The 13652-nt window shown below is 38.3% G+C and overlaps 1 protein-coding gene across 1 annotated transcript in view; it reads left to right on the top strand.

The window, feature by feature from the left end:
• Positions 1–12332, top strand: part of Pls3 (plastin 3) — a gene marked incomplete at its 5' end in the record, with an annotated part of 35069 nt that extends 22737 nt beyond the window's left edge. The window contains 8 exon segments of the mRNA XM_055616241.1: positions 331–426; positions 2046–2241; positions 3236–3314; positions 4379–4493; positions 4904–5037; positions 8021–8144; positions 8340–8464; positions 11151–12332. Coding sequence (XP_055472216.1) covers positions 331–426; positions 2046–2241; positions 3236–3314; positions 4379–4493; positions 4904–5037; positions 8021–8144; positions 8340–8464; positions 11151–11283 — 1002 coding nt within the window.
• Positions 12333–13652: the final 1320 nt, after the last annotated feature.

Genomic DNA, 13652 nt, shown 5'->3' with positions numbered 1-13652 from the left:
ATGCTTCCTGGATTTCTGCTCTATTTCATGCTTGTTTTTTTCTGTCCAGCTTATTGACTTCAGTAATTCAGTGAAGGTAAAGAAACACTTATTAGATTTATTGTGTTGGTGGCACCAATAAATTATAAAGTCATAACAAAATTAAGTTCAAGAGAGATGTAAGACTAGACAGATGTACTTTTCTTGGGAAAGATCTTTCAAATAAGAAGAACAGGGAGAATGCCATAAATTCTCACAAGAGCTGATCTAAGTGTTCTTGCAAGACGAAACAATAAAATGCAGTTACTCTTTGTAAATGTGATCACACTGGTATTTCCAATTGTTTTGTAGGATTCCAAAGCCTATTTCCATCTGCTCAATCAAATTGCACCTAAAGGACAGAAGGAAGGTGAACCAAGGATAGATATTAACATGTCAGGTTTCAATGTAAGTACTGGTGTCCTTTCAAATTCTACAATCTGATAACATTACGGTTTGTTTTTTCTTCTTCTTTCTTTTTTTTTTTTTTCTTTTCTTTTCTTTTTTTTTTTTTATTGAGACAAGGTCTTGCTATGTAGCTCTAGAACTTCCCTTGTAGAACAGGCTGGTGTCACAATCACAGAGATCCACTTGCTTCTGCTTTCTGGGTGCTAGGACAAAAGGTCCCTGCTGCCACACTCAAATAATTTGTATATAAATTCTATCAAAATCTCCATGTAACTTCACCTAGTGGTGTTGACATTTTAAGGGTTTTGTGGAGGTTTGGGGTCTTTTCAATTTTGTTTTATTTTATTTTTTTAAGAATGTGGTGCTTGTGATTGACAGGAGAGAAAGTATCCTGATTTATTTTGATAACTTGTGAGTTCCATAATTACAGTGGCACTTGTTTTTATGAGTCATATCAACCACTCAAAGCTAGTATAGAGAAATATGTACTCTGGCTTATTTGCCATGTGTAGTGACAAAGGGCCAGTCTGTGCATTATTGGAGCTATCTGGGATAGCTTGTCCTCTCTTGAGCTATAATTATAGACATGCTCAGAGGTGTGTCTCCTAGTTTGTTTTAAATCAAGACAAGCTGACCATCAAGGTGAACCTGCAAATCCTTCCTGTTTGATTATTTTCTACTACATCCCTTTGTGCCTTCCCCCAAAATCTATCCGGGATTCTCCCACTGGCTCTAGAATTTAGTCAAACTGCTTAGCATTTAAATTCCTACAAAATATTATCTATTTCTTTTATTCTGCTCCACAAATCTCTTTCCACCCTCATGTTGGCATTTGAGACTTTTCCAAATGCTCCCCCCTCCCCACATATACCCTTTTTGTTTTGGTTTGGTTTTTTCAAGACAGGATCTTTCTGTGTAGCCTTGGCTGTCCTGGACTTAATTTGTAGACCAGGCTGGCCTCTGCCTCACAGAGTGCTAGCACACAACCACTGAACCCAGGCCTCCCTTTTAGCTCTCAGCCCATGGTTTCATGTTTTTTTTTTTCAAATATGTTTCTAAAAGTAAAATCATAATAATAACAATAATAGTAATAATAAGGATCTGGAGAGATGGTTCAGCTGTTAAGAGTGCTTGCTGCTCTTGCAGAGACTAGAGTACTGTTCCCAAGTGCCCACTCCAGGTAGCTCACAACAACCTGAAACTCCAGATTGAGGGGATCCAAATGCCCTATTCTTCTCAGGCATAGAAGGGTTGAAGAAATTTAAGGAAAAAAAATTAAAGTTTTTTTTTTCTAAAATTATCCATAATTAAAATTAAATCTTTAAAGGAGTATAGTTAAAAAGATGAGTTACACCTTTTTTCCCCTCTTCATTTTGCCATGAGGGATAATCCCAATGGAGTGCTTTATTCAATCTGTACACGTGTTCTGGCGCCATCTCGGGGAATTTAAAGGTACTACATATCTTGAAATTCATGTTTTTGTATTAAAAAATGATTTTATAATAGGTACCATGTGTTAGCTGAAGGAAACTACAGTCTTTCACCCAGCCTATGATTGTAAGGGCAAATTATATTATTTTAGGATGGTCTTTAAAAGATGTCTTCTTTTACTTCAACAGGAAACAGATGACTTGAAGAGAGCTGAAAGTATGCTTCAACAAGCAGATAAATTAGGTTGCAGACAGTTTGTTACCCCAGCTGATGTTGTCAGTGGAAACCCCAAACTGAACTTGGCCTTTGTAGCTAACCTATTTAATAAATACCCAGCACTAACTAAACCTGAAAACCAGGACATTGACTGGACTCTACTAGAAGGTAACTTAAAATTTTTCTAATTCTAATATGCAGCCTGTAGCATTAAAACACAGAGGTCACAATGATATAACTCCAACCCAATAAGTTGTTTTTGCAAGAATCTGCTAAAACTAGATGCGGTGGTGAGTGAGAACTAGAAGTTTCTGGATGGAGATGGTGATAGAAACAAAATGTGCAAATATAATAATCTAGTTAAGGAATATGGCTTGGTGCACTCTTGCTTAGCATAGCCAACATCAAAAAGAAAGAAGAAAAGAAAATCCCGATTTTTCTGTCGTTAAACCAGTTGGTAAACAAATGTATTGCTTCAATATTTAGTGCTATATCTTTGGGGGGGGGTCGTTTGAATTTTTTTAAGGCTATTTCAAGAAGAGTTTCATGTTTTGTTTGATGTTGTTTTTCGTTGTTGTTGTTTGTTTTTTAACCTAGTCATCTACTATGAGAGAAATGTTTCATGTGTCTCCGGTTATCCTCAAACTCACTACATAGTAAAGAATGACCTTACTTTCTAACCCTCTTGCTTCCAAGTGCTGGGATTCTAGGCATCATGTGCAGTTTTAAGGGTGCTAGGAATTGAACCCAGGACTTCATGTGCTCTAGGAAGCACTCTACAATTTGAGTTCCATTCTCCAGAGCCTTGAATGTAGTTGTGAGATAGTGTCTCACCCTATAGCTGAAGCTGGTATAAAACAAACTGTGTAGCCCAAGCCTGGCCTCAAACTCCTGGAAATACTCTTTCTTCAACTTCAAGAGGACTGCAAATATAGATACTAGCCACCATATATAACTAGATCACAAAAAGTTACAAATTTAATCTCTAAGTTTCTGTAATTACATTTCATCTATCCATAGTCAGAGTGACATATTAGCATGTGGTAATTATTAGCTCAGAATACAGCATATAAAACAAATGAATAAATAAATGAATACATGCATTGGTGCTGAATATACAAGACATTTAATGAATGAGTACATTTTGTGGATTTTTTACTAGGAGAAACTCGTGAAGAAAGAACCTTTCGTAACTGGATGAACTCCCTTGGTGTTAATCCCCACGTAAACCATCTCTATGCGTAAGCTACCCTATTGCTTTTATGAAGTTATGAATAGTATGAGAAAATGTAGCATAAATAATGACAGCTCCAGAATTATTCTCCATGTTCACTTGTAGCAAATATTCATATTATAAAACATTAGTTATTTCCATCATCTTTTCTAAAATACATAAAAGCCCAAATTCTTTCTTTGCCTGATTTTTGGTGTTAAGAGATAGAATATGTAAATGTCTTAATGGTTCCTTAGGGAACAGGTACTTTAAGTCTCTTAAACAGTACAGGAATACTTGTAGCAGACTACCCATGATTCCCTAAGGCCTTTGGCTTCCTGGCTGGACTGTTTTTTGCTGACATGTAATGATTTATATCCTAAGTATGTTTCCTACCTCGACCATTTTCCTACCATCTGTCATTTACTACATACTAACTGTAGTATTAGTTTTAATCATTGCATTACATTTATATATATGCCAAAATCATATTATTTGTTTATCCACATAGTTGTTTATTATACATCTTTCTGACTCTCATGTAGGGCCTTCATACTGTGTTCCTGAACTTTATAACAGTTTTTTTTTTATTACAACAAACGCACAACCTAACATCATCATCTTCATTTTGATTTTTCAAGACAGGGTTTCTCGGTGTAGTCCTGGTTGTCCTGAAACAACTCACTTTGTAGTTGAGGCTGTCTTCGAACTCACAGAGATCTGCTTACCTCTGCCTCCTGAGTGCTTGGATTAAAGACATGTGCCACCACTGCCTGGCCCTTACTATTTTTTAAAGACAGAACAGGAACTCACTATGTAGCCCTGCCTGGCCTTGAACTGGCTTTATAGACTAGCATGACTTATCACTTACAGAGATTGCACTGCCTTCACTTCACAAGCCTGGGATCAAAGGCGTATGCCACTTTACCCAGCTATGCTCACATACTTTTAAGTAACTGAATGGTCTAGGCTCTATTTTCAGCACAGACTGATTTAGAAACATATGAAGCATGAGTATTGTGACTTTATAGATCCTTTTTGATTTATGCCCCTACTTATGATTACTAATTAAGTTATGTTTCAAATTGTTAGTGACCTGCAGGATGCCCTGGTAATCTTACAGTTATATGAGCGAATTAAAGTTCCAGTGGACTGGAGTAAAGTTAACAAGCCTCCATACCCAAAGTTGGGGGCCAACATGAAAAAGGTAGAGAATCTTGAACTTCTTTGATTTCTGTCTTGTTCTAAAACCTCTAGACCTGGGCTAGAGAGATGGCTCAGTGGCTAAGAGCATTGAACCAGACCACCCAGGTTCAATTCCCAGCACCCACATGGTGGCTCACAACTGTCTGTAACTCTAGTTCCAGGAGATCTGACACCTTCACACAAACATCCCTGCAGGCAAAACACAAATGCACATGAAATAATTTTTTTAAATAATAAATAAATAAACCTTCTAGACTTTAAGTTGCTTCTGGAGGACAGGAACTTGATCTTGGTTTTAAGAAAATACTTACCATTACACAACACACACACACATACACACCATGGAGGGAGATCGTGTAGACTGAACAAATGACAATATTTAACCATTAATTTACTTTTGTACATTTACAGTTAGAAAACTGCAACTATGCAGTTGAATTAGGGAAACATCCAGCTAAATTCTCCCTGGTTGGCATTGGAGGACAAGACCTGAATGATGGGAACCCAACCTTGACCTTGGCTATAGTCTGGCAGCTGATGAGAAGGTATAGTACACAATATTGGCCATTGCAGCTTCACAGTAATATGTGTCTATGAATTTACCTTTTCTATAGTTTCACTGCTTTCAATTAATCATGTAGTTAAAAGAGTATGCTTCCAAGCTCATTGTACTTAGGCTCTGAAATGAATTTACTCTGTGTTTTGGCTCCTCACTGGGAGATGTCATCTTGTGAGTTGCAGAATTGTAGGTATTACCAACCTTTCACAGAAGTCTGACCTGTAGACTTAATCCTGATGCAGTGTCACTGAATAAGATTAGTAGATGGGGGCTGGAAAGATGGCTCAGAGTTAAGTACACTGGCTGTTCGACCAAATGTCCAGAGCTCAATTCCTAGCAACTACATGGTAGCTCATGACCATCTATAGTGAGATCGAATCCCCTCTTCTGGTGCACAAGCACACATGCAGGCAGAATGCTATATAAAGAATAAATAAATAAATAAATAAATAAATAAATAAATAAATAAATCTTTTTTAAAAAAGATTAGTAGATGGTCTAACATAGCTCACTGATTAAAACTTTCAGATGGGTTGCAGCTCTAGCTTCATCATCCACGATATTCTTAGCATTATGGAGGCAATCTCAGACCCCCAAAATAAATAACTAAAAGTGGTCAGAAGCCAGAACAGTGGCTCATACTTAAAATCTCAACACCTAGAAATCTGAGGAGGGAAAATGGCTAGTTTGAAGACAGCTTGGGCTACATAGTGAGTTCCAGGACATCCTGAACTATAAAATGGGACCTAGCCTCAAAAAAAAAAAAAAAAAACAAAACAACAAAACAAATCACAAAAGTTATCAGAAGAAATATGAATGTCTATATGTAACTATTTAGAAATGAAAATCAGGGCCAGCAGGATAGCTCAATGGTTAAAGGCTCCTATACCCTGCTTGACAACCTGAGTTCTGTTCAAGGAATCCATGTAGTGAAGGAACAGAAACATTTCCTGAAGATTGTTCTTTGATTTCCATAGGTATGCCATGACATACATGTGTCCACCTATACACAAATAACTATAATTTTAATATATTTTTAAGACTATATACAAATAACTATAATTTTAATATATTTTTAAGAAACTGAAGATCCCTTTATTTTGATATGCTTTTAATGACTACGAATTTCACACAATGAACTCCAATAACATTCAATCCCACTTCAGCCCTTTCAACTCCTCACTTCTGTTTCTCAGTTTAATGCTTTTTGTTATAACACATTGGGTCCAGTTAGTGATTCCCATATGTGCATAGTGTGGCATCATCCATTTAGAACATGGGAACATACTCAAATCCACACTCCATGATTAAACTGAATTCTGTCACCCAGTAGCATCAACTGCTAACAGAAGGAGTGAGTCCTCATAGGTTTTTTTTCTCCATCCATGCTGGAATGTTGTATCTTGATCTTGTTTGTGTCCTGTTTAGGCAACCAAAGCCGATGTGAATTCACAAGTGGAAGAGCCCTGTCATGTCTAGAGGATGCTGTTTTTTCAGCACTCCTTTCTGAGCTCTGGTCCTTACACTCTTTCCACCCCCAGAAAAATGATCACAAAATAATAATAACACAAAAGCATTCATTATGCCTAGGTACCACCTAAAGCTCAGGGTATCTCTTAGTTAACACCACTACTAGAGTAGTACAAGTGTACTTGCACATGTAAGCTGTGCATGTGTGTTTCTATGTGTGTCTACAGGTGCACACATGACATAGTTCACAGGTAGACAGGCTGGCAAGCTGGATTCTCCTATCTCCAATCTTAATGTAAGAATGCTGGGACTGTGGATACACATGACCACATCTACCTTTTTATGTGGGTTTTGGGTTTGAACTCATGTATCTGGGCTGTAATGATAGTGTTTTTACCCAGTCAGCCATCTCCATAGTCAATATACTCTTAGAGAGAGAGAGAGAGAGAGAGAGAGAGAGAGAGAGAGAGAGAGGGTATGTGTGTGTGTGTGTGTGTTAGGGTTTCAATTGCTGGGACAAAGCACCATGACCAAAAAGTAAGTTGGGGATGTAAGGATTTATTTTGCTTGCACTTCCACATTGCTGCTCATAACCAAAGGAAATCAAGACAGGAACTCCAATAGGGCAGGAACTTGGAGGCAGGAGCTGATGCAGAGGTCATGGAATGGTGCTACTCAACGATTAGCCTGCTTTCTTGTAGAACCCAGGACCACCAGCCCAGAGATGACACCACCCACAATGGGCTGGGCCTCCTATCATTCACTAATTAAGAAACTTTGTTACAGCCGGATCTCACCTCCTTTGAGATCTGTCCATTCTCCTGAAATAAAGATAGAGCCTTTCTCAGGGACTTGGGCTTAGCTATTTGACTAGGGTCACTTGGACAATGCATCCCAGGAATCTGCTGTCTCCACCTGCCCAGAATTATAAATGCTTTCCAGCATGCCCAGTATGTTTTTGTATAAGTGTTGACAATTGAACTCAGATCTTCATGTTTGTCTTTGTAACAAACATGTAAGCACTTTACAAGTTGAGCTATTTCCCAACTCCTCCTTGATATATGCATATACATACATACATACATAAACAATACATACATATATAAACACACATAAATATACATAAAATAATATGACTCTGCACAAAGTTAATTTTTCCTGTGTGTGTATATATATATATATATATATACTAATTTTGTGTAGATATATAATTTTTATGCCTATGTATGAAGAGTATGTGTGTGAGTGATTATAAGAAGGCCTATACAACAGTCTTGGATGGAAGTCAGAGTATAACTTTTAGGAATCATTTTTCACCCTCCACAATACAGGAATCAAATTCAGTTTGTCAGGCACATACATTAAGCTGTTTTAAACACTGAGCCATCTTGCTGGCCCTCATGAAGTCTTTATGATAACAAGATACATGAGGTTTTTTTCTGATGTTTGCATTTTTCTTTGTAGACTAGATTGTGACTTTCTTCTGCTAATTCTTTTAGATATACCCTTAATGTTCTGGAAGATCTTGGAGATGGTCAAAAAGCAAATGATGACATCATTGTAAACTGGGTGAACCGAACATTGAGTGAAGCTGGAAAGTCAACTTCCATTCAGGGCTTTAAGGCTAGTATACTGATTATTATGGAAGATGTTTGCTATATGATATCAGTTACTTTAAGGACAACCTTGGGTTAATTTGTAAGAATTATTTTTGAACTAATGACAATTTTTTCCATTTCTTGGTCAGGCTTGTATAAAGAAGCACATGTTAAATTGTAAATATTGAAATGCTTAGGTTTGTTCCCTTTTTCATAATAGGACAAGACGATCAGCTCCAGTTTGGCAGTTGTGGATTTAATTGATGCCATCCAGCCAGGCTGCATTAACTATGACCTTGTTAAGAGCGGGAATCTAACAGAAGATGACAAGCACAATAATGCCAAGTAAGGGGAACATAGTGGTGTCATACAGAGAACACTGGTGTTACAGCCAGGCAGATCCACTCTAATCCCACTTCTCTCACTAGATAGTGGGGACATCTAGGGAAAATCTCTGCTTTTGTTTGTGTGTTGATTTATTTGTTTGGGGTTGTTTGTGTCTTCGTTTGGGGTTGTTTCTTTGTTTGTTGTTTTGTTTTTTGAGACAGGAATTCTTTTTATAGCCTTGACGGTCCAGGACTTACTTTGTAGACCACGTTGAACTCAAACTCACAAAGATCTGCCTGCCTCTGTCTCCTGAGTGCTGGGACTAAAGGTGTGTGCCACTACCACCAAGCAATCACTTTCTTTTTTTTTTAAGGCTTTAACTTTACTTTTAATGGCTTTATTGCGATCTAGCTCACAGACAACAGTTCACTCATTAATGTATAAAATATAATGGTTTTGACCATGTTCACAGTGCTATCTGACCATCACCACAATCAATTTTAGAACACTGTGATAATATAAAACAGAACCTTCCTGAGCATCAAAAGTCATGCCCACTACTTTCAAGCACCCAGCAAACCCAGCTTCTAGCTCCATTTGCCCATCACTAAACTCTATTTTATCTTGCTACTGTTTCACATAAATTATATAACCCTTTCCCCAACATCTTCCCCTCACAAACCTCCACGTAACTATCCAAGCCTCTGTCCTTTTGTGAGAATAACTTTATAGAGCACACAGAAGACAATGAAATACCGTGCAGCCTCTAATAAGAACCAAATCCTATCATTTGCAACAGCATGGGTGAATATGGAGATGATGTTAAATTCCAGACACAGAAATACAAATATGGCATGATATATTATCTGTTAGGAGAATCCTCCTTTTTTAGTTTTTCTAGACAAGGTTTCTCTGTATAGCCCTGGCTGTCCTTGAACTCCCTCTGTATACCAGGGTGGCCTCAACCTCATAGATCCACCTGCCTCTGCCTCCCTAGTGCTGGGAAAGCCGTGCACCAGAAACATCTTTTTAAACCTATATTGTTATTTTATGTGTGTTTGGCGGGGTGTTGCCTGTACCACTTGTGTGTCTCGTAGTTACATAGGCTGGAAGAGTGAGTCAGATCCCCTGAAACTGGAGTTACAGATTGTTGTGAGCTACATTGGTAGGTACACGGAATTGAACCAATGTCCTATGGAAAATCAGCTGGTGAGCCATCCTTGAGGAAAATATCTTTAAATCACAAGGTAATCACAAAAACAAAACAAAACAAAAAGAAACAAAGATGCTTTTTACCTTAGAAGGTTCAAAGATTTACAGATGTTTTAAAAGCATCCAGCATCCAGGGAATTTCGTAATTGATTGTGCAGTCAGTAGGGCTAATTATATACACACATAATTTCTTTGTTTTTCAGGGATGTTGTTTGCTTTTTCTTTTTCTTCAAAAATTTATTAATTTTATTTTATGTGTATGAGTGCTCTGTCTGCATATACATCTGCATGCCAGAAGAGGGCGTCAGATCCCAGTATAGATGGTTGTGAGCCACCATGTGGTTGCTGGGAATTGAACTCAGGTCCTCTTGGAAGAGCAGACAGTGCTCTTAACTACTGAGCCATCTCTCCAGGCTTTGTTTCCTTTTTCAAGACAGGGTTTCTCTGTGTAGCCTTGGCTGTCCTGGAACTCACTTTGTAGACCAGACTTGCCTTGAACTCACAGAAGTTCACCTGTCTCTGCCTTCTTAAATGCTGGGCTCACAGGTGTGTGCCGCCACCACCCAGCCCACAATTTTCTTTTTATATAAAGTCAATACTTCAGGCTTTCATTTCCATTTCACATTTGGAAGAAATGAGTAAATAAAATTCAAAAATAATAGATTGTAAAAATTTAGAATAACTTGGGGCTGGAGAAATAGGGCTTAGAAGTTAAAAGTACTTGTTGTTCCTACAGACGACCTGGGTTCAATTCCCAGAACCTACATGGTGACTCACAACCATCTGTAACTCCACTTCCAGGAGAGCTAATGCCCTCTTCTGACCTCTTCAGTCATCCGAAACACATGTGGTACAGATACATACATGCAAGCAAAACATTCATACACACAAAATAAAGTAAACCTCAAGTTTTTATTTAGTATAACTTAAGAATCAACCCCAAACAAAAATAAAACAAAAAGTGAAATTATATGTTTGTACTTTCTGTTTTCTGAGACAAAGTCTCACTGTGTAGACTGGCTGCTTTCCAAGTTACAAGGATCCTCTCTGCCTCTGCCTCTGCCTCTGCCTCTGCCTCTGCCTCTGCCTCTGCCTCTGCCTGCCTCTGCCTCTGACTCCACCTCCGCCTCCGCCTCTCTGCCTCTGCCTCCTCTTCCTCTCTGCCCCTGCCCCTGCCTCTGAAAATTTGTATTCCAGCCAAAAATTATACAAGAGGAAACAGATGTCTAAAATGTTGTCCTTGGGGCTAGGTGATTAAGAGCTCTGCCTGTTTTTCCAAAGAGTCTAAGCTCAGGTTTCAGCACCCACAGGGCTGCTTACAGTGTCCATAACTCCAGTTCCAGGGGATCCACCACCACATACAGACAAAACACCAAAGCACATAAAATAATAATAAACGACTTCCCCCCCTTTTTAAAGTTACTCTTTAAAGTGCAAAGCTACTATTGACAAACAAAAAACTCATCTTGATTTTTCTTTCCTCAAAAACTAGGTATGCAGTTTCAATGGCCAGAAGAATCGGAGCCAGAGTATATGCTCTCCCTGAAGACCTTGTGGAAGTAAAACCGAAGATGGTCATGACTGTGTTTGCATGTTTGATGGGCAGGGGTATGAAAAGAGTTTAAAATAACCAAGTCAGATGTTCCCAGGGGAAGTTCTCATGGCTTAAGGAATTCTTGGTCACGTGAAGGACTTTTAGTTTTGATTAACAAGACTAGCTCATCATGACAGCCTTCGGGAAAGAGTTTTAGGAACAAGCAACTCCTCTTTCCCCTAGAGTTGGATCTTTTCAGCACACTTGAACATGCTCACAGCCAACTGTTTGCTCTCTCCTTCTAGAATGCTGCCCTTGACATTTCCCATTGATATGTATTATCTATGTATCTTTTCCCTCTTGGGGTGTCCATCTCTGGAGACTAGCTTAGATGGGTAAATAGGACTATTATTAGCTCATCATTTTGCTCTTCAAGTTCTATCAGTTCTTACTGGAGAACTGTGCTCTGATACTATGTGGAGATGAGTGTCTTTTGCTTACTTTGTAGTGCTGAAAATCTGCTGGAGTAACTGGCTGTGCAGATTGTACTAGAAGCTTTTCTCATTCTTTTATTTTTAAAATCAGCGTCTTTTTACAGTATTCTTTCTACATGATTATTTTTTGTACATTTAAGAATATTTTGATTACATTCCATAAGCCTGGTGATTTGGTACTTTTTTAAAGGGGTCTTAAAGTAGGTTAAAAAAATGCATAAACTATATGTGGAGGAAAGTGGATCCTAAGGTTGCATTTCCCCCTCACACCCAGGCTCAAATGAAATGAAATATTTCATCTTCAGTAATTCAGTCTGATACATACTTTGTTTTGAAACCTTTATCACAAAAATCTCTTTTTATCTAAAATGCTGTTGAATAAGACACTTTTGAAGAGACAGTGAGATCAGAATTTAGATGGGATTTGGTAAGCAATATATCCAAGTGTACAATAGATTTTTAAATTTTACACCTATAACAAGAAAACGGTCACAGAAAACGGAAAGTATGTATGTCAGACTTGATGTACTATTGCTTTGTCAAGCTCTTTGCTATAGTTCTCAAGATCATTGTGTTAATCTAACTCTAAAAAGTAATGTAATCTGTTAGCAACATAGTAGTCCAAATAAAGGCATTTGCATAATAAGTCTCTCATCTTTTTTCCTTCCTTCCCTCCATCTTCTCTCCCTATGCCCTCCACTGATAGGGGAGGACCTCCTCCCCTTCTATCTGATTTGCTTTATTTAAAAGATGTCTCTGTGTGTGTGTTGCCATATGTGGGGGTGCCTGTGCCCAACAAAGTGAGCATTGGTTTCCCTGGATCTGGAGTTGCAATCTGCTTCATAAGGATGCTGGGCATCAAACTTGAAAAGAGCAGCAAGCATGCTTAATGGTGGAGCCATGTCTCCAGCTCATTGTTTTGTTCTTGAGATAGATCTCCTTGTGTAGCTCAGGGTGGCCTTGAACTTGAGTGTTTTCACTTTTTTTTTTTTTAACAAAATCTCAATCATTCAATTTTACCAATAAAGACTTGGGAGCCAGGTGCTGGGGTAAAGACCATTTAGCTTAGAGAGGCAAAGAAAGCACCCAGCTGACCATCCTTCTCAGCTGACTTCCCAAAAGATGTCTCCTTTTCCCCAAGCCATCACAAAAAAAAACTCAAACTGTATTCCCTACCTTGTATTTACTATGCTTCTCTCTATCTTTCCTCCTGACTTTGTTTTACTATCTATGCTTTTTCCTACATCCCCTTCTTGTCAAGTGGTTGCTTGCTCTGCCTCTTGATCTATAACTGGTTTTATTTAATTCAAGCAGAAACTTCTTGGATTAAATGTGTGTGTGTTAGGGCTTAGCCACACCACAACTAGAAACAGTAAGCAAGACAGTCTCGGGTTCACAGTGGGATCAAATATCCAGCAACACACTTCAGCTTCCCTAGTGCTGGTTTTGCAAGCATGCTTCACCAAATTGCCCTGAGTCCCCTCTTGGTGCTTCTTCCCCATACTGATATACCAATGTTGACCTGCATTTTCTCCTTTTTCTGTTATATTATATAAAATCATTTGTATTAAATTTGAGCTTTGAGGGCTGATTTAGAGGTGTGGAACTAAGAAGAGTACAAACAGATTTTAAGTCTAATGGTTTCCTCTAATTTACCAGATTTCCTTGGGTGAGTGTTTGTAGCTCAGTGGGAGAGAACATAACTGGGTTCAATCCCCATTCCCCTAAAAACATATTTTATCCACTGTATTCTTTTCTCTTTCTGTTCAGTTGTAATCTTTTCAATTTTCTCTAATGTAAAAATCCTGAAATGGGAGAATCTGACTGGTCAGAGTTGAGAAATGATTAAGGCAAGCTTTTTTATCCTCTTTACAGTTGTCACTGAGTCTGGACAACTGAGAGGTGGTAAGATGGGCCATCCTGAGCACTGCAGGTTGGTATAGGAGCATCAGGTAGCCTCTTGTCT

The sequence above is a fragment of the Psammomys obesus genome, unplaced genomic scaffold, assembly GCF_907164565.1.
Source record: "Psammomys obesus unplaced genomic scaffold, mPsaObe1.curated_primary_1811, whole genome shotgun sequence".
Classification (NCBI taxonomy): domain Eukaryota; kingdom Metazoa; phylum Chordata; class Mammalia; order Rodentia; family Muridae; genus Psammomys; species Psammomys obesus.
This window is presented reverse-complemented; position numbering and strand designations above follow the sequence as displayed.